Here is a 21,611-nt window from a genome sequence, read left to right as displayed (position 1 = left end):
GTAGGAAAAGAGATAAAATAATAATAATAATAAATACGATGAAGTATAAATATAAATAATAATAATAATAAATACGATAAAGTATAAATATAAATATAAATAATAATAATAATAAATACAATTAAGTATAAATATAAATATAAATATGATGAATTATTATTAATACTAATAATAATAATAAATATGAAGTATAAATATAAATAATAATAATAATAAATACGATAAAGTATAAATATAAATAATAATAATAATAATAATAATAAATACAATTAAGTATAAATATAAATATAAATATGATGAATTATTATTAATACTAATAATAATAATACATATGAAGTATAAATAATAATAATAATAATAATAATATTAAATACAATGAAGTATAAATATTAATAATAATAATAAATACGATGAAGCACGCACGCACACACACACACACACACACACACACTGTATACGCACGCACGCACGCATACACGCACGCACGCACACTGTATACGCACGCACGCACACACACACTGTATACATACACAATATAGGCTAAAAAAAGAACATTTAAAAAAAAGTTTGCCATTTGCAAGATTCGAACCGGCTCCTACACGGGACCTGGACTATAGGGGCTAGAGCGCTGACCGTTACACTAGCAGAGGACTCCATTAATTTCGAGAATTGTACTACTAGGATATATAACCTGCACCGCGGCAGGCAAAAAAAAATAAACAAAGTCAAACTATTACGCCTATAACTCCTATTACGCTGCGACGTATTTAAAAATAAGCCATGGCGTAAAAGAATACGTCGCGACGAGTCTTCACGCCACGACTTATTCTTAACGCTGCGGCGAATTATTGTTTACTCTGCGACATATTGAAGAATAAGCCATGGCGTAAAACAATACGTCGCGACCTACGTCGTCCGCCGTGAAATGATCTCGCCGTCTCTCACTGGGACACTGGAAAAAAGTTGTAATAAGGGTAAAAATAAGAATAAAACAAAAAATAGGTACACTTATAAAGGTCTGGATAAATAAGGTAGGCCTACAGTCAAACAACAGCGGATAATGAGTAATTTCACATCTATCAGCAGTAAGACAGCAGTTTCCCTAAGCAGGCAGATGTTCTGGTCCTTTAGTGTACATCCCAGTAGTCCATGTGTAAATGTCTCAGTAACACAGCTAACACAGGAGTCATTAATCCTGGTTCATTAATCTGGTCATTAAGAACAGAGAACGGAACGTACGGGGGTTTGATTATGTAGCCTGGTAGCTACTGGTGCAAAGGACAGTGACCAAGTCGCTCAGTCACTTGTTTTTGTTAACTTTTGCATCCGTTATCAGAGCCCGGTCTCCCAGTAAATCTATCCTATATTGAATTTGGCTGCTGGGCGGGCCATGTCACTCAGACATAACCATAAACAAACCCATATATAATGGTGGTAGTGTCACTATGACCCAGACATAACTATAAACAACTATAAACTGTGTATCTGTCTGTCCTTTGTCCCTTTCATGTCTTAAATAGTTAGTTCCCAATTTTTAACTTAAAGCATAGGACATACTTGCCATGATATACACACTATATCTCATTCTGACACAGCAATGCTATAGTATATTATACCCAGTCCTGATGGTGGCTGTAACATCACCATTATGCCGATTTTGACCAAATAGAGCGAATCTGGCGAAAGCACTTCTGGTTTAACGAACCATAACATCCGGTAGTAGCTTTGGACTGTGCAGCACTGTCAGATGTCCGGGATGCTAAGCTATCATCGTATTTTTAATAACCAAGTCAAATTAAGCTCTAATCAAGCCCCAAATATCGCATTTTACGCAGCGATGCACATAAAGGCCGCGCGTGTGTGTGATTGACCGTGCACGTGCGGATTTCGGCCAGTTTTAGGTAGATTACATCGGCCGTTAGCCAAACAAGCTAAAGGTTGCTACATTTTGCTACATTAAGCCCCCGATTATAGGGAATTAAATGCTACGTCACTGGCCATAAGGGATGTATTGATTCATCGCCTCAATTTCGTCAATAGCCATAAGGGGGTTAAGTAGTTCCGGTCATTTGGCGAGGGGCACTGCGGGGGCCCACTCATAAAAAATGTATTAATCCACACAACTAGCGTCATTTGTATTGATGACCTATTTCTACTGTCACACGTAACTATGGTTTTGTGCTGCTGCTGGTGTAGTGATACTGGACACAAAGAAATAGTGGGACCAGAACTCCCACCACGACACTCATATCAGGCAATCAATGTATACCTTTGCAACCACTATTAATGGCAAGTATTTCCTACAGCTTTAAGTCCAAAAATCTGATCTAACTGAATTTGTATTTGTTGTTTGATGAACATTATTCATCAGTAGCACTAAATCTTTCACCAGACACCAACTGCCCAAACTAAATCAAAATAAGTAACTCAAGAAATAACGTCATATTAAAAGCCTAACCACAAACCCAAAGAGATACAGTAGCAACAGACAAGTTGTACACTTGTACAATAGCTATACAATGTTTTTTCACTTTACAATGAATTTGCCATGTGCTTTTCGTAGGTATATAGATCATGATGATAATATGTAACAATTGTACATGTTGTAAAGGTGTCAAAATGCTTTATCTTAGATAATAAATGCAAGCCCTTGAGCTCACTGAGGTGTGCACTGTCCGTAGAGCCTCTGCATACAATTCTCACTCTGCAGGAGTAGAGAAAAAGAGGTAAAGACTCACCCTATATTATCTGTACCATCCTTGAAATATTACTTCTGTGTCCCATTTATGTGGTTCCTATATGTGCATTCAGGCAGCTGCACGCCTCCCCGCTCACACAGATACAAGCACAAAGCAGAGGCAAAAATCATAATGACACAAACCATCTGTGACATCGAACTTCTTTCCATGCACACATTACCAGTGAATCGACAGCGATGTGTTCACGCTGCAGCAGAGAAAGCGTCGTACTTTATGTACGACCAGCAAATGGCTGGGGGGGGGGGGAGGCAGGCGTACGTTAGTCTGTCCGACATACAGTACGTGGCTGGTTAAGACTCAGCCGTGGCTCCAAAATACATGGCCGGTTAAGACACATACGTGACCGGTTAAGACACATACGTGGCCGGTTAAGACACATGCGTGGCAGGTTAAGACACATACGTGGCCGGTTAAGACACATGCGTGGCCGGTTAAGACACATGCGTGGCAGGTTAAGACGCATACGTGGCCGGTTAAGACACATGCGTGGCAGGTTAAGACACATACGTGACCGGTTAAGACACATTAGTAACCCTATATCTAACCCTATAACCCTAACACTAACCACACACATAGTCGGAGTGACAGATACAAACAAACAAAAACATTGCCTAATTTGCCAGATTTGTGCATGTGAGGCGCTCGGCCATTTTCGGTGAAGAGATCACACCCAGTGTGAAGTGAGCGATGACTTTGATGAGTTAATTTCATTTAAGTATACAGGAACAATTTTAACCGTATCACTGCCACCTGGTGGACGAAAGTGCCAGCGCTTGACTGCCGACCCGGATACGAGCATCAGAGGATGAGGCGAGTCATGATCTGTTTTGGACGACGGTGCCCTTGCATCGTCTCAGGGTCCTGAGCAAACCACAGAGGCCAATGTGTGGGAGTTTATCGAGTGGCAAAAGCTCTCTGAAGCACAATCCCCTAATTAAATTGCAAGCGGTTCCCTTGTCTGACCTCCTTAAATCTCTAGCATCATTGGAAAGATGGACACAGAAGACTTCGCCAAAAACCCATCTGTGGCGAGGCCATCCATGGGTCAGAGGACAGCAAGGGGCAGCCGCTTTCTTCTCGGTAGAAGACATGAAGTACTTTCACACGACGGCTTCAGCAACAGAACTTGAAAGGAAGAGAGGCGCTCAGAGCAGCTGTTTCTACGATTAAGCCATCAAAGTAAAGTAAGTTAAACATCGGATGCTGTAATTGAAATAGTATTCAAGGCTATAGCGCTGGAGTGCCTTTTTTTTCATCTGCTGGTAGGTCTTTGTGTGTGTGTGTGTGTTTGTCTGTATGTATGTATGGTTCATCATTCAAGTCCATGTCCATGTCCACAGCCTGGCCTGGTGTGGTTCAATTCCTCAGAAGAATCATCCATGTTCAATATATGTATATGAATTACAACACATTTTCCAGGGTCGATGAATTATGTGTACGTTTGATATCATATCATCTGTCGGGTGGAAACACCATGTCCATAACTGTTACTTTTCACGATTCAAGTTCAAAAACAGCAAAAGTAGCAGAACTACAAGCTCAAAACATGCTGCTTCGCCCCAAACTGCAACTTTTGTATGACGTTGTAGTATAATTGAGTGTAGGGCATTCATTTACAAAAACAGAACTTTTAATAATTATGGAGATGAGAGGTTTCTGCCTGACAGCAACGACAAGCTGCTTACTTGCATTTCTCCCTGTTGATATTGTCTACAGTGTGTGGGTGGAGGAGGTGGTCCCAGGTCCCTAGCATTGAGTGTGTTGGCGGAGGAGGTGGTCCCAGGTCCCTAGCATTGAGTGTGTTGGCGGAGGAGGTGGTCCCAGGTCCCTAGCAGTGAGTGCGTGGGTGAAGGAGGTGGTTCCAGGTCCCTAGCATTGAGTGTGTTCGTTGGCGGAGGAGGTGGTTCCAGGTCCCTAGCATTGAGTGTGTGGGTGGTTCCAGGTCCCTAGCATTGAGTGTGTGGGTGGTTCCAGGTCCCTATAGCATTGAGTGTGTGGGTGGTTCCAGGTCCCTAGCATTGAGTGTGTGGGTGGTTCCAGGTCCCTAGCATTGAGTGTGTGGTTGGTTCCAGGTCCCTAGCATTGAGTGTGTGGGTGGTTCCAGGTCCCTAGCATTGAGTGTGTGGGTGGTTTGAGGTTCCTAGCATTGAGTGTATGGGTGGGGCGGGTGGTTCCTGGTCCCTAACACTGAGTGTGTGGGTGGTTTGAGGTCCCTAGCATTGAGTGTGTGGGTGGGGAGGTGGTTCCAGGTCCCTATAGCATTGAGTGTATGGGTGGTTTGAGGTCCCTATAGCATCATCATCATTTTTCGACCACAGCCGAGATCATGGATTTCAAAATGCCATGCCAGACTTCCCGGTCCTTCATTGCCATCCCCAGTTCCTGCTTACTGATGCATGTGTCCCTATAGCGATGACATCATGGAACGACATATTTCTACCTCTGGTCTGCTTTGAGGCAGAATTCCAGAGAAAAAGGGAAGGCGATCAGCTCCGTAGCAGTGGCCAGCAAACTGTGTTGTTCTGGATCGTATACTACTGAACAAACACGGGGAAGGTTGCCGTATATTAGAGAAGTCGATGGGTGGCTCTTCCAAGAGAGATTTTGTGCTCTCATTAGAAGGCGGCTGTTACAAAGTGTCATCCAGCCATTTCTCTAATTTCTTTGAAAGTGTCCATGTCTCTGAGCCATAGAGTAGAATCGTCTCAACGGTCATTCTAAGTATTCTTTACTTTTTGAACCTCTTAGTAAGCTGGGATGACCAGATCTTATGCATATCATTGCAGGCTGGTGTCCCCCTCCCCCCCCATAGCTGACATATGGTTATACACAGACCGTTGTGTCAGGAAGGCCATGAACATTATGACTGACCCCTCCCACCATCTCCTTGAACTCCTGCCATCTGGTAGGAGGTTCAAGAGCCTAGGAGGAAGCACCAGCAGGCTGTCCAACAGTTTCTTCCCCCAAACCATCAGGACTCTGAACACTCGCCACATATTGCCCCCAAGGAGGGATGAATAGCACTTTACACACATGCACTTTGAATGCATCAGCACTTTTTTCCTGCCAATGTTGTCTGCTCCTTTTATCTTCTTAATGTTTTTTTTAATAAGGCCTTGCCTCTTTTTAATGTGTCTATTGTTTTTAAATGTGAAGCATCATGAGCCATGGAGAACGGTATTTTGCTCCCCTGTATGCCCAGTGTATATTTGTGGAAGTAACAATAAATCTGATTGATTGATTGATTGATTGAGGCTGATCAGGCCATAGCCTTCCTACTTTCTACTAGCCCTTTCTACTATAGCTCTCTGAGAAGAGGAGGCGGAGGATGGAAGAGGGTGAGGAGGCTAAGCATGAGACGTTCCGTCACGGTGATCCACCCTGCCAGCCGTGAGACGGCTAAGGCAGAACTGACAGGCCTCCCGTATCCCCCAGGGCACACTTAGTATCTGGCTTCCTCCCTGCACACACACAAGGCACTATATGGTATCTGTCCCCCTGCATTCAGTCAGACAAATACCACAGGGTGGGCGAAAGAGCTGTTCAAGAGACCAAAGTTATTTCGGTGCGAAGTGTCAGGTAAGGTTAGATCAATGAAACACATACGATGTGGGACATCAGAATATTCACAAATTATGAGGCTGCATGTGAAGTAACAGTCAGTAAGAGTCAAATGTGATTTTACTGTCTAACCACTTAACCTACATTTTATAATTTGACATGATCAAACTAGGGACACGAGATTGAAAGAGGTTAAGTGCCCTTGTTAGAAGAACTTTGCAATGTCTGTTACATTCTGCCATTCATGTGTGGATGAATGTGAACGGCGTGTTGTGTAGTACTCCAGTCCGGTCTAGAGTCGACATTTTCATTTTCTTGTCTCTGTCTCACACATCATTTTATTCAGTCTTGACTCTGTCTCGCACCAAGGGACTCTGTACCCTACCCCCACCTAGTCCACTCGAGGCTCACGAGTCACTACTATGCAATGAAATAAATGTATTATACCCATATTATGAGGAGCCCATTCACATTAACAATATAAGAGAGTATGGGACTTATAGACAGCCAACTTGTTAAGTAACGGATGTACTGTAGCTGACGTGCCTGCCAGCTCGCAGTGTTTTCTGTACTCATCAAATGACAAAAAAGAAAGAAAAGAGCGAACAACCGGACCATTTGTTTCTAATTCATAAAAAAAATAACCATTGAGATATCCGTCTCGATCAGAGCGCAGCGCGTCTCCCCCGCTCTTTCTCTCGTCTCTCCCAACCATAGACTGTAAAACTCCCAACACACACACACCAGAGTCCTGCAACGGGTCGGATACCCGTGATTCCCCGCGGGTACCCGTGTTTGACGGGTGGGAACGGGCGGGTATATACAGTATACCTTTATAAATGAACGGGTCCGGGTGCGGGCGGAACGCAACGCAGCGCGGGCTGGTGACCTTTTTTAATAATACAATAATATTAATAATATATATAATATAATAATATAATAATATAATATATTTTTTAATAAAAATAATATAAAAAAACGAATGGTTCAAGCCCATTAATTAAGATTCGAGTGCCAACCCTAACGAGCGAACATTCGAACCTTGAATGTTTGGGGACAGTTCCCTCCCACACTGGGTCTTGACTCGGACTCTCCCCCCTCAGACTTGGTCTTGATGGACTCGACTACAACAACTGGCGGTAGAGGCAACCATGCAAGGCACCAACTTGTGAACAGTTAGGTTCACTGTACACCCCATCATGGTCACTGGCCTCGACTATGCAGACGACATCGCCCTAATCTCGGATACAGTCGAGAAAGGAAGGGAGCTACTACTGGCAGTAGAAAAGGAGTGCAGGAAGATCGGCCTCAAGCTCAATGCCAAGAAAACAAACGTAACAAACGTAAGTCAACACCAAGGACAAAACCATTGCCACTGCAGACGGGACGGTGCTCGAGCAAGTCGAGGACTTCAAGTACCTCGGGGCCTGGACTGCCTCAACTGAACAGGATATGAAGGTTCGGAGAGCACTTGCCTGGAAAGCCTTGCACGGGATGAGGAGAGTGTGGAAATCAGACATGGGAGACCTGCTGTTCATAGCTACTGTGGAGTCAGTACTGCTGTATGGGGCAGAGACATGGACCCTCACAGTACAACAGGAAAAAAGCCCTGGATGGAGTCTACACAAGAATGCTACGAATGGCACTGGGTGTCACATGGACGGACCGCATCAGAAATGTGGACCTCTATGGGGACCTACCACGGGTCACGGACAAAGTCAGAGAGAGAAGGATGGGGCTGGCAGGGCAATGCGTCAGGCACCCAGAACTTGAGGCAAGTAAATTGACTCTATAAGGGAGCCAACCCAGGGCAAAGCCAGGAGGGGAAAGAAGCGTACAAACTACGTAGACGTGCTGCCAACCTGATGTTGGATAGGAATTTGTGGAGGGCAGCGATCCAGGAATCCAGAGTTGGTGTTGGCTAGACCTCACTCTCGCAGCAACTAAGGTTCACTGTCTTGCACAAGGACACTTGGCCCATAAAGGCAGTATAGTAATCAAAACGGGAACAGATGGCCGCTCTACGTGGCAGTCGTGGCATCCCCCTACACCCAAAAATGCCTCATTCCGTGACTCTCTGGCATGTCTGAAGATCCACCTGCATGAGTGCTAAAGCTATTTGCCACTCTGTGTCGCACCCCTGGCTTGAACTGCGTCTCCGAGCTAAAGCTGCTTAGCTTCTGGCACCGGAGCGGCGTAGCCTTTTATTCACTTCTCAGGCAGTCCTCTCCCATCGCCTCTGAACACAAACAGAGTACGCTAGTTTTGCCAGCCCCTCAAATGGGATCAAACCCAACTCAGTTAAAAGGCTTAGGCTAATCTAATTTTCTCTGTGGTTCCACGCACGCGTGCGTGCGTGCGCGTTTGTTTACACAGATTTGGGACAGAGAAAACATAATATTTCATGAATAGACACAGGTTGTTGCATGGAGAAGACAGCATGGAATGCAGACTGTGTTCACTAGCAACGGTTGTTTTACGAATGGATACAGATTGTGTTTCTGCACTGTTCAAAAGGACACAGAAGAAAACATTGTTCTACAAATAACATTATATTGGTTTTACATGAAATGATATTTGTTGCAGAGAAAGATCTGCTGATAACGTCCGTCTGTTATCAGCTAATCTCCGGCACCATTGGCCCGATCCATGCCAAACTTTGCACACACACTCCCTGGATGCCAACGACGAACCTCTGCCCCAAATATTCCTCATCGGCCGGTTATAGCGCCACCATGAGGCCGATTTAGGCAAAACACATTTCTGTAGATTACTCATACACATTTTATCCATACATCACACAATTCGGTATACACTATCTCCATAGTCATGTGATAAAGACGGAGCAGCACCATTTCCAAGATTGGCTTCCAAAGCTCACACGATTGAGGCCGTTTCGAAAGAAAGCTCTCTATGGGAAGTGTCACCTACTGTAGGTATCACCTTGCTGGCAAGATGGCAGCCGTGTGAATATAGCTAATAGACAGACATGCCAAGACAACATCATCATGTTAATTAATAGATTTCATCCACATGCTCATCAAACAGATAGCTTCAACCTGGCACAGATCTAAAAGCTGCTCTGCCCTCAGATAGTGTCAGATGTACCGACGGCAAGAGACGGTCCTCTTCATCGGGAGATTTCTAATGGACAACAGAGATTCATCAGCCATTCATGCTTCTGCTTTGAGATACGATGAGACGAGATCATTTTACCAAGAAGATAATTTCTCCCAAGCAAAGTGGCATCTGCTTGGTGAAGATATTTCTGCAGTATATTGGGCAGATTACTGGCAGATTAAAGCCTGGTTCAAATCAAAGATTGAGGGTATGTGCATGCATAAGGTGAGTGGCAAATCCAGTGGCAAAGTGAGTGAGTTATGACTTCATTGCTGCCAGTCGCTCTCTATGAGGGAGGTTTGTTTTCACCCACCATCTATATGGCTGGAGTAATTCATTAATGGATTGATTCAGTGATTCATTTTTCTCTTGAGGGCTGGAACTCGATCAATACAAATAAAACCCTATCCCTGCCACAAAAACAGAGCGAGAAACAATAAACTACCACTGTACAGCTCTGGTGCATTAACCTGCACAAGGCAAATCCCTGGTCTAAAACATTATTACATTCTAAAACATACGCCCGGCCGTCTCATTTTCATTATTGGCTTTTGTTTTGTTATATCATAAGAAAAAAAACAAAAAAAAAACAAGATGGAAGATAAGGCGTTTTCTCAAAGGCTCAGTCGGTTGTATTCCCTCAGGGGTGAGAATGATCGCTGGAAAGTCTCTGACCCCAGGCTAACACATTTTCAATCTCAGCAGTCAAGTCTGACAGAACTCCCCAGAATATATATTAAAAGGAAAAACACAGGGTTAGAGAGTGAAAGATCACAGGACTGAGACACTAAGTGCAAAACCAATTTTACGACAGACAGACGTGCTGCTCAGCAGTGCCACTTTAGGTCACTGCAGCTAGGCAGGCAGGCAGGCAGGCAGGCAGGCAGGCAGGCAGGCAGGCAGGCAGACAGACAGACAGACAGACAGACAGACAGACAGACAGACAGACAGACAGACAGACAGACAGACAGACAGACAGACAGACAGATCATTCTCCCTCTGGCCCATAATTACTCTGTGAAATATTTAAGTGCATTCCTCTCTGATGAGAACATCAGCAAACCTTTCTTCGTTTTCAATGCCGCGAGCGCGACAAGGAACCATTTTTTCCCTAATTTTTTTTGTCCGGAAGACTAATTGTCTCTGTATGATTAGGAGTTGAAGGTCAATGTGGCCTCGTTTTAATGCCTTGCTTTTTAAATTATTCCTCTGCTCTGCAAATGTTAATTGGGTCCAACTGAGCCTCGGGCCTATGTTGACTATAAGTACAGAGAGTAAATTACTGTTAATGACTCTGTCCATTTCTAAAGGTGATTGTTGGGAGGACACAGGAGCTATACGGCTACTAAACAATTAAACTACACATGCACTGTTCTTAAGACTGATTAGACAGATTGTTTTTGTGTTGTGTAGTGACCTTTTTTTAACTTAAGCTGTTGAGGAATTCAATGTGCATTAGGCACCGTTTAATACAATTAGTAGCCCAGCTGGGACCCCCCCAATCTACAGTGTTATTTAAACTCTGAGAGAGTTTAAATGGGTACAATTTCATCACGGTCCATTTGGTTCGTATAACTATCAACCATTTAGCTGGGGACCCCCTGGAACCACCTCAAGGACCCCTAGCTGGGGTCCCCGGATCACACGCTGAGAACCTCTGTTTTGACAGCCTCTACAGTTTGAACAGTGTCAGATAAATATGCTAAATTCATTTTGGAGTTTAACTTTATTAACCAAACAAACCAAACGTTATGAGATAGAGCTTTCAAGTCATTTATTTATAATGAACTGACTCTGAAATGATTCAAATTTTTGTGCATCCTTCGCAGATTGATCATGTACAGTCCAATGTAGTACCGTATGTAAGAGATTAAATATTTAACGATGTGTTACGATCCCCTTGTGAACTAGCACGCAGCAACAGTTTTGGACACTCTGACCTACGCAGGAAACCGAGATCCCCCGAAGCCTTATTTATTTAAACCAACCATGATTTATACAGAAATCCAACATTGAAATCGGTGAAGTATTCACCCATCTCACTTTCAATCTGCATCTTTGCATCAAGAAACACAGAATAAATCTTCCTGTTTGGGGTGAAAAACAGCAGGGAACCACTTTCTGGCACCCAGTTGTGGAAAAAGTACTCACACATGTTTATTTATCAATACTGTAATATATTAGAAATAGTAAAAATAAAAGTCCGGAATTTAAAACGTAGTAAAAGTACAAAAGTATTGGCACCAAAATGAACCTAATAGTACTAAAAGTAAAAGTACGTATTATGCAGAATGCCCGTTTCATGTTTTCAAATGTATACAAATGCATTGTGAGCTCATAGATTGGCTATTTTCAAATGGCCAAAATGTATATAGGGCTGAAGTGGCTAATGTATGTTTTCTAATAATAATAATAATAATAATCAAAATCAAAATCAAAATCAAAATCTAAATCTAAATCTAAATCTAAATCTATTTTATTTTATTTATTTAACCTTTATTTAACCAGTAAAAAACACATTGAGTCTCTTTTACAAGTGTGAACTATAAAGTAACTAGTAACTAAAGTTTTCAAATAAATGTAGTGGAGTAAAAGTACAATATTTGTCTCCACCAGGCCGAAGGCATGGAGGGAGAGACACACGTGTGTCCGTGTGTGTGTCTGTCCGTCCGTCCGTCCGTCCGTCCGTCCGTCCGTTATCAGCTAATCTCCGGCACCGTTGGCCCGATCCATGCCAAACTTTGCACACACACTCCCTGGATGCCAACGACGAACCTCTGCCCCAAATATTCCTCATTGGCCTGTTATAGCGCCACCATGAGGCCGATTTAGGCAAAACACATTTCTGTAGATTACTCGTACACATTTCATCCATACATCACACAATTCGGTATACACTATATCTCCATAGTCATGTGATCAACACGGAGCAGCACCATTTCCCATCTTCCATCCTGATTGGCTAAGATTGGCTTCCAAAGCTCACACGATTGGGCCGTTTCGAAAGAATGCCACAAATCACAAACACAGTGTGCAATTTCCGTGAAATTATACACGCAGCGCCAACAGGAGGCCACAACCTGACCTGCCCTTGTGGAGACCTGTGCCGATTGGCACTTTAACTAGTTGGATCTGAGATGTAGTGGAGTAGAAGTAAAAGTATTAGAAATTGGAAATACTCCAGTAAAGTAGCCTAAAAAAAGTACCTCAAAATTGTACTTAACCCTCTAACACCCGCATTAATTTCTACTTGCAAAAAATAGGTTTCAACCTTACTACTACTTTGTACTACTAGCACTGACACTAAAAAAGATGTTAAAAAAAATAAAAAAATAAAGTTTGATGAAAAATGTATAATAATTATATAATAATTATATAATAATATAATAAATTAATAATTTACATTTTGGGGATATCTTTCACAATAATGAATAAAACATGTTCTAGACATTCTAATGATCACAAAAAAACATATGTTACAATTATTTTACCTACTTTTATTAGGGTAAAGGTCAAAAGTTTTAGGTTAAAAAATGTTCAAAATTGCACAGAGTCCAAACATTTTTTATTTGTGTGAATTTCAGCCTCTGTGGGGGGTATTCATATGCAAATATCATGACTAATGGCTTTGAATTGGCATTGCAATGAACATCACTGATGACATTCAGGTGAAAAAAGAACAGAAAAAAATAATAATAATTTAGTAATTAATTAAAATAAATTTGTTGCTAAAAAGCAACCCTGGGTGCTAGAGGGTTAACTGCAGTACTTAAGTAAACGTACTTAGTAATTTTACACCACACCAGTACACTTTGGAAAATTGTGCCTTCCTGCGCCCAACGGCAGAGTTTCTAAATTGCCTCTGGATCAAAGTGTCAGATAGATCATGCTGTCCAATTGAAAAAAGAGCCAAACCAGCAGCATGCCATAATGAAACAGTTCAGACAAGCGAGGCGAGGCATGGTGATTGGCTGTCGTAGTAGGAAGAAAACAAAAGAAGAAGGAATATCAATGACAAGGTGATTGCTCTCCAAGCACCAGTATACCTGGCAAGACCCTGGTGTAAGTACAACGTCTGAAATGATTTATCAGAGGTGGATACATACCATAGACGTGTTATCTTCACCAAACCGTGTATTTCCATGTTTCAATGTTGCATGTTTGTCATATTACAGTGTCACACGAATGTGTGAAAGATTTGACGATCTAGAACTGCTATTATTATTTTTTTGCCGTGCCTAAACACTCCAATGAACAAGTATGTGTGTCCGTATAAATGTATGTCTCTGTATGTCGGCTTGAATACGGCAATACCGCTCGGTGACCTAAAGTGGCACTGTTGAGCTGCCTAGTAATGGGGCAAGTTGGACCAACGCTCCATCAGAATAATGACGCTGACCCGAGTTAATGTGACAAAACAAAGTATATCAAACATGGCTAAAAATATAGTGCCTAATGCCTACCTCACTTTGACTATGTTATTATATTATTATTATATTTACTGTAGTTTTACTATTGCAACTACAAGGATGTGCTGAGGAATCCAAATCAAACAATTATTATTCAGTCCTTGAATCTTTGACATACAGGAACCAACGGCTAGGACAAAGAGCTCACAAAGCGATCGTGATTCTGTTTCCGGACCATTTTGAAAAGCCTACCTGACCAGGCTTGGCGTCTTCACAGATGGAAGCTTCATATGGTGTTGCCAGTTCTGGAGGATTGTCATTCACGTCCAGGATACGGATACTGACCACTGAGTGGGACATCATGGTCTGGTTATCTAGAGAAGACAATGAGACATCATGGTCTGGTTATCTAGATAAGACAATGGGACATCATGGTCTGGTTATCTACAGAATACAATGAGACATCATGGTCTGGTTATCTACAGAAGACAATGAGACATCATGGTCTGGTTATCTACAGAAGACAATGAGACATCATGGTCTGGTTATCTACAGAAGACTATGAGACATCATGGTCTGGTTATCTAGAGAAGACAATGAGACATCATGGTCTGGTTATCTAGAGAAGACAATGAGACATCATGGTCTGGTTATCTAGAGAAGACAATGGGACATCATGGTCTGGTTATCTACAGAAGACAATGGGACATCATGGTCTGCTATCTAGCCCATTGATGCCTGAGGCCGAATCTGGGAACGCCTTCTAGGGCCTGACCTAAGGTTTCTGAAAACCTTCAAATTCTGATGATTTTTTTTTTAAATAGTTATGTTGCTACATGTACATAGCAATAGCTGATGAGACACAGAGAGCGCGCCGGCATCAAGGGTAGAACAACGTTGCACCAGGCGTCAATGGGCTAGAGAAGACAATGATACATCATAGTCTGGTTAATGTTACGGTTTGAGAGAGTGACTGAACCCAAAATGCAAACCACAAACCAGGAAGGTTCAAAATTAGAGTATTTATTGATATTCAAGGTAGTAACGAACAAAAAGTAGCAACTCCAAAACTCCAAAATACAAAAAGATCCAAAAAGGCAAAACTCGGGGATAAGGCAGTAAATGAAACAAGTCCAAAACTCAAACCTCTCGAGAAGACAATGATCAAGAACCAGGAACCTCGGGGTAGAATGACAGGGAAGAATGACAAAAACCAGTAACCAGGAAGGAAGACAATGTTCTGACAGTTTGTGTTTGTGAGGAGTCCAGTTATAAAGGGAGCAGGTAATGGGCAAAGTGTTCACAGGTGGGCTGACGAGGCAGTTGGAGACAGGTGAGTGAAGGGACTGAGTGAGTGGAAAGGAAAAATGGGAGTGGCCAGGGCTGACATGGTCTGTGGAGAGACAGACCCTAACAGTTAACTACAGAAGACAATTTGGAGGTATTTGTACTTTTACTTGGAACCAAAGTTCTATCCATGACCTCAATCACTTTCTAGACAAACCTTAAAGCTGCAATCTGTGAGATTCACCTCCTAGCCATGCAGGATAAAAAACCTGGATCCCCCACGACAGCACCTTCATTTCTACTGTTGTTCTACAACTTGGCAACGACTCAACGAGTGACACAATTTCCACTCCCCGGGCCTTAACATCCAATAATGGAGAAAATAGTAATGGCTGTTTAATTAGTTGAAGTGCAAGCACAGGCACCTCTTGGTTTGAATGCTAATGACAAATAAATGTCACCATTATGTTGTACCTTTTTCTTTTAATATAAAAAAATTGTGCAATAATAGAATGAAGTTAGTTAACACACGCGACAGCCTCAAAGCTGTGGCTACAATCTTAAACATAGGAGGCAAGAATATTGCCTAATTAACACAATTAAAACCCACTTCAAATTTGCTCTGTACTACTCCTTGAATCTTAATTCCCATTGTTAATCAGCATGATTATGTCTGACAACAGGAGCAAGAGAGCGAGGGAGCAGAGATTTAAATAGAGGACCCATTCTCCTCTAAATAAGTGATCTACTTTCTTTATGTGCGATCACCCCCTAATTGCAATAACCACAGGGCATAGATATGCTGGCTAATTACAGCATAGTTTATGTGTCTAGTACAACCAGCAGCTGTTACCATGCGGTTGATGTACTTAATGCACTTTGAGTAGCACTTTCAAACCGAGAGGATGACGCCTGGGTAATACTTAACTGCACACAGTTGAGCGTGGGTGGTGTGCACAAAGAAAAAGCCGATCTACAAGCTCACAACAACACGTGCACATCTCTGGCGCACAACTAAGTAGGCCTATAAGTCATGGATCACAGAAATAGGGAAACGGGCACATACTGTAATATACACAGTGGTGGAAAAATTACTCAAATGTTTTACTTAAGTAAAAGTATCAATACTGAAATACTACAAGTAATAGTCCCGCTATTCAAAATGTACTTGAGTAAAAGTACAAAAGAATTGGTAACAAAATATACTTAAAGAAAATACTCATTATGCATAGATAATGTCCCGTTTGAAGTTTTCAAATATATAAAACAATCTTTTGAAAATAGCAGATCTACAAGCTCACAATGTGTCGCATTAGAAATACTCAGGTAAAGAACAAATTCCTCAAAATAGTAAATGCACTTCACACCACTGAATACACACGTACAGAGTAGATGAAGAGGAAGGCCCGACTCCCACATTGATGCATGCTAGATGTATATACAAAGGGTGTGATACATCTTGCCCCAATGCATTTCCAATGGAAGTCACATGGTCACACTCCCTCATACAACACAAATGTTGTATTGGCTGTTGTAAAGGTGTGAGTCAGGCCGAAGACGCGCAAGGCTGACTGAACACATACGGACAACAAGCACAAGCAAGTACAGGCCAACGGATACACAGCAAACAGATTATAGCGTCACACATGGTGACAGACACACATTTAAAAAAATGGCGAAACTAACAAAAAAGAGGTTGAAACATCCAACCAGTCAGTCCTTCTGACTGCTATAGAAATAGACAGACTGGCAGACAGACTAGAGGTGGTCAGTATAGCAATAGACAGACTAGAGGTGGTCAGTATAGAAATAGACAGACTAGAGGTGGTCAGTCAGAAAGCCGAGCAGAGCGTAGTGAGATTTTTACGCGGTTGTACGACTTAAAACAGATGATTAACCGCGAGTGATGAGGTCATGCGTTAATGTATTAGCCATAAGAGATTGTTGCCAATTGACATAGCCAGACCAAATGTTGCAAGATACACGCACGCACACGTGCAGCCGTGCACACATGCGCTCGAGCACGCACGCATATACGCATGCACGTATGCACGCACGCGCGCACAAAATTGGCAGAGCAATGGAGTAATAGTCTTTCCCTATCTAACTGTACAGAGCAGCCCAGCAGCATCTAATGGGAATCCTGGTCTCAGCTAATAGCATAATCAATGCAGGGTTTTTTTTTTTAATAGACTGTTTTGTTTAGTTTAGTTTTTTCCCTCCCTGAGCAGCAGGAATATAAATGGACAGAGAGCTCCTCCAGTGCCAAATATCTCTTTTCTTCTTCTTCTAAATTAACTCCTCATGCTGTATGTTGCAGCTGCGCGGACCCCGCCGGGACAGAGCGAACATTGATAATCATCAGATGTTAATCGGTGGTGGAAACATTTTGTATTAGTTGCGACTGTACGTCGTATTTACTATGAAAACCTGCATTTACGTGTGTCACAGCACACCTCCATAATTATACATGTATGGGCACGTCTCGTGACATCGTCACTCCATCTCCATGTATAGTGCTGACCTGTTCTGACATGTTGATCCCACCCCACCCGTCCTTCCTCTTTGATATCACATTGACCTGTCCATTCAAACCCTAGACGGGCCCGCCCCCAAAGTTATTAGTGCAGCCGCGCCCGGCAGTTCTCAACAAGCCCAAAACTTACATGGGCCCTCATCAAACCCTGTACACTCAAGACACTGCCCCCGCTGCCACCCTTAGATCTCCATATATGAAGCTGACCTGTTCTGACATTCCATATGTTGATCTGACCTCATCAAACCCTGTACATTCAAGACACACTCCATATATGGCCAGTACAGAATTCATTCCATATGTTGATCTGACCCCCCCATGCCAAAGCAACAGAGCTCGCCCAGCAGTCTGCCGTCACCCAGGCGGATGCGTGCACTAAGGCTGTACCCTAGCCCTGTTTTTAGGACTCAAACTCCGGCAGGAATTTTTGAGCGAACATCCGAACCATTCGTTTCTAATTAATTAAAAAAAAAACCTTCGAGCTCTGAGTGCTTTTAACCAGGCTGCAATTCATAAATAGATCCTATGGGGGCGACATTGCGTAGACTATCAATGAAATAAGAGTTAATAAATAGTATTAATAAGACAAGATATTTCCAACAGTGGGATTTATTGAGAGAGATATTTTCGAGTTAAAAAAATAAAATGTGTAGAGCCCAGACAGCCCAGTCATGCACCGACTACGCAGTATTACAGACATTTTTCATAAGTGTGCCAAATCCAGTACTACTAGTGTGAAAAGGTCCCAGGGAGGCCCATGGAGCCTCCCTGCCAATCCTTCAATCAAGGCTGAGTGGCTGGCAGCTTGCTCACTGCACACAGGTGTGGGAGGCTACAAATAGGACTAGGTGCAGTCACTCATTCATGCATGCTTCACCACACCGGCTTGTTGTCTACCAACCTCCAGCACCATCTCTCTCTTCACCCTCCAACTGTGTGCGTCCACTAACCAAACGTCAGTCAGAAAGCCTCTGGAAACCCAACTGTTATTCATTGCCATAATCACCGATCATGGACTCACTGTGTATATTGTTTATACTATGACCAGCAGTTCTTTGAGTTGTTTATTTCCTTAATGGTTCATTGAATTGAACTGTAGACTAATAGACCTAGTGTTTGGCCTGCCTAACTGCATCACACATATGTGTGTTCACACATGTGTGTGTTTATGTATGTGTGTTAGTTAGTGTGTATTGTGTAGGTGTTTGATATTGTGTATATATAGGCTGCCCTTGATGCTTTCATCCTACACATCAGGCCTACATTATTGATGATCATGACTTATTGGGATATTAATTCTTTCATGATATGAATATTATTTACTATTGAAGTTATTGGATTTAACTGCTATTTATGATTTGCTTTGTTGGATATGTTTGGATATGTTTACTGATGCCAAACATTGTATATTCCCTTTGCACAGCACACACACCAATTAAAACAGTAAACCAAAATCCTCTGCCTTGTCCGTGCCCGTGGTCAGCCTGGCCGGTGGCCTTGCCTGCTCACCATTTGTCCATTACAGCTATACCTATACGAACTATTTCCGAGTGCCACCACTCTTTCAACTAGGACTTATCAGAGGAAATTATGCAAATTGTATGAACATTTATAATAATTATTTAAATAATAATAATAAATTAATAATTTACATTTGGGGGATATCTTTCATAATAATGAATAAAACATGTTCTAGACATTCTAATGATCACAAAAAACATATTCGTTATTTTACTTACTTTTATCAGGGTTAAAGGTCATAGGTTAAAAAAAATCTAAATTGTCCAGATATTTTTAATTTGTGTGAATTTCAGCCTCTGTGGGGGGTATTTATATGCAAATATCATGACCAATGGCATTGCAATGGCATTGCAATGAACATCAATGATGACGTTTAACAAAACAAAAATATGTTGTACTATTGCCAGAGCCAGATTAACCGTTGGGCTAGGGTGGGCTGAAGCCCGGGGGCCCACGACTAGGGGGGCCCCCGATTTTTTTTAAAAGATTTTTAGTTTTATTAATATATATATTTTTTAATTTTTATATATAAAATTGTAAAGTATTGAAATCCAATTGACCAATTCAAGTGAAATGTGTAGTGTATTTACAGTAGTTGTATTATGGTTAAACCATTGAGAGCTTCTGTCTGCACTGCCTGTCTGCACTGCAGTGCTCACTGCTGTGGGGTAGCTATAGCCATGGAAAGCCTGATCCGGTCTAAAGCCCGCCTACTGTCTGTGTCCGCTATGAGGCCCCACCCCCCACACACACAACAGCAGTGACACCACCATTTCATAAAGCGTTTTGGATAAAAGCGCTATATATAGGCCTAATAACTTTAAGTAGCCTAATAAATGCATGGATGCACCATGTTTTAGGTGGTGATGGTGAACCTAGGCAACGAGGGGGAGGTTGAGCCGGGGCCCTCGTCTACCCAGTCTGAAGCAGATGAGGGTGAAGCTGGCACTGCCCAAATAGACAACACGGAGGAGGATTCCTATAACAGTGACCCTGCTCACTGGGGTAACATTGATGACAGAGTTCAATCATACTGGGCTAAGAAGGGACCCGAGTCCTGTCAAAATAAGGAGGCGGACACCAAAGCATCTGAACGTCAATATAAGGATCAGAGGAGATTTTTCTCCAAATCCCTTTTCAAACGTGAGCTCCAAAACGGTGAGTTTGTGCCCAGAGACTGGCTTCTTTATTCCCCGTCCACTGGTTCCGTTTTTTGTTTTGCATGCCGACTATTTGGTTGTGGAAATAATACGCAGCTGGGCCCTTTTCAATCATGTGGTTGGAGTGACTGGAAACGTGCCTCGGATAGCATTCCGAAACATGAGAACAGTGACAGCCACAGGAATGCGATGTTAGCATACATTAAACGTGCATCAGTGATTGGAGTAATTGACACTGATCTGAGAAAACAACTGGAGTCACAGTATACATACTGGACAGATGTACTTAGGAGAGTAGTAGCAGTTGTAAAAATGTTGTCAGAGCGGGGAATGGCTTTACGGGGCTCTAGTGAAATAATTGGCAGTCCTGACAATGGAAATTACCTGGGCATCATTGAGGTATAATATTTGACCCATTTTTGAAGACACACATCGAAAAATATGGTAATGCTGTAAAAGGTAAACCATCATATCTTTCCTCGACCATATATGAAGAAAGTACAAAAGTTGTTCAACTTTTGTTCCAAGTCAACAGCTAGATGGGCAGTCGTAACTGCAGGACTGCAGGCTAATGAAAATAACCGCATTGAAACACTGAAATCGCTCTCCGACACCAGATGGACTGCACACTCACAAGCGACACAAGCGCTGTTCAGCAATTATGCAAATATTCAAGCCTCACTTAAGAGCATTGCCAACAAAGAGCTCCTAAACCGTTCAATTCGAGATGAAGCAAGGTCGCTTCACAACAAAATGTACAAACTTGAGGTTGCTTTTCTGTGAAATATGTGGAATTGTATTCTCCAGCGTTTTCATAAAACAAGTGAGGCGCTACAGGCTGTGCGCCTGGACTTGTGTAATGCAGTTGATTTGTTATGTCGCAGGCTTGCGAGATAATTTTAATGTATTTGAGGAACAAGCTAAACGTATGTCTCCAACAGTATCACAACTTTACAAAGGAGACATAGAGAGACAAAAGAAACGTACAGTGCAGGCGGATGAGTCCACAGAACATGAGGTTAATTTAGCAGGGAAAGAAAATTTCTCCTCTGGTGTCTATTTGACTGTTATGGACCGATTGCTAGATCTAGAACTAGATCGCAGGTATCAGTCTTATAATGAACTGAATAATGTTTTTGGCTTTCTGAATAAAATTACCTCTTGCGCAGCTGACCTCCAGAGGCGATATTCAACTGACTTGGGTGTAGACTTTGTTGAAGAGATTATCCAATACCAAGAATTCATTAGTGGGGGTGAT

General features: G+C 42.2%; 1 protein-coding gene across 1 annotated transcript in view; it reads right to left on the bottom strand.

The window, feature by feature from the left end:
- Positions 1–21,611, bottom strand: part of LOC308327094 (cadherin-22-like) — a gene marked incomplete at both ends in the record, with an annotated part of 124,434 nt that overhangs the window by 26,005 nt on the left and 76,818 nt on the right. Inside the window, one exon of the mRNA XM_080780239.1 lies at positions 14,102–14,223. Within this exon, the coding sequence (XP_080636365.1) occupies positions 14,102–14,223 (122 nt within the window). The remainder of the gene's footprint in view (positions 1–14,101; positions 14,224–21,611) is intronic.

This window comes from Protomyctophum bolini (genome assembly GCF_963924005.1).
Source record: "Protomyctophum bolini genome assembly, chromosome: 2".
NCBI lineage: Eukaryota > Metazoa > Chordata > Actinopteri > Myctophiformes > Myctophidae > Protomyctophum > Protomyctophum bolini.
This window is presented reverse-complemented; position numbering and strand designations above follow the sequence as displayed.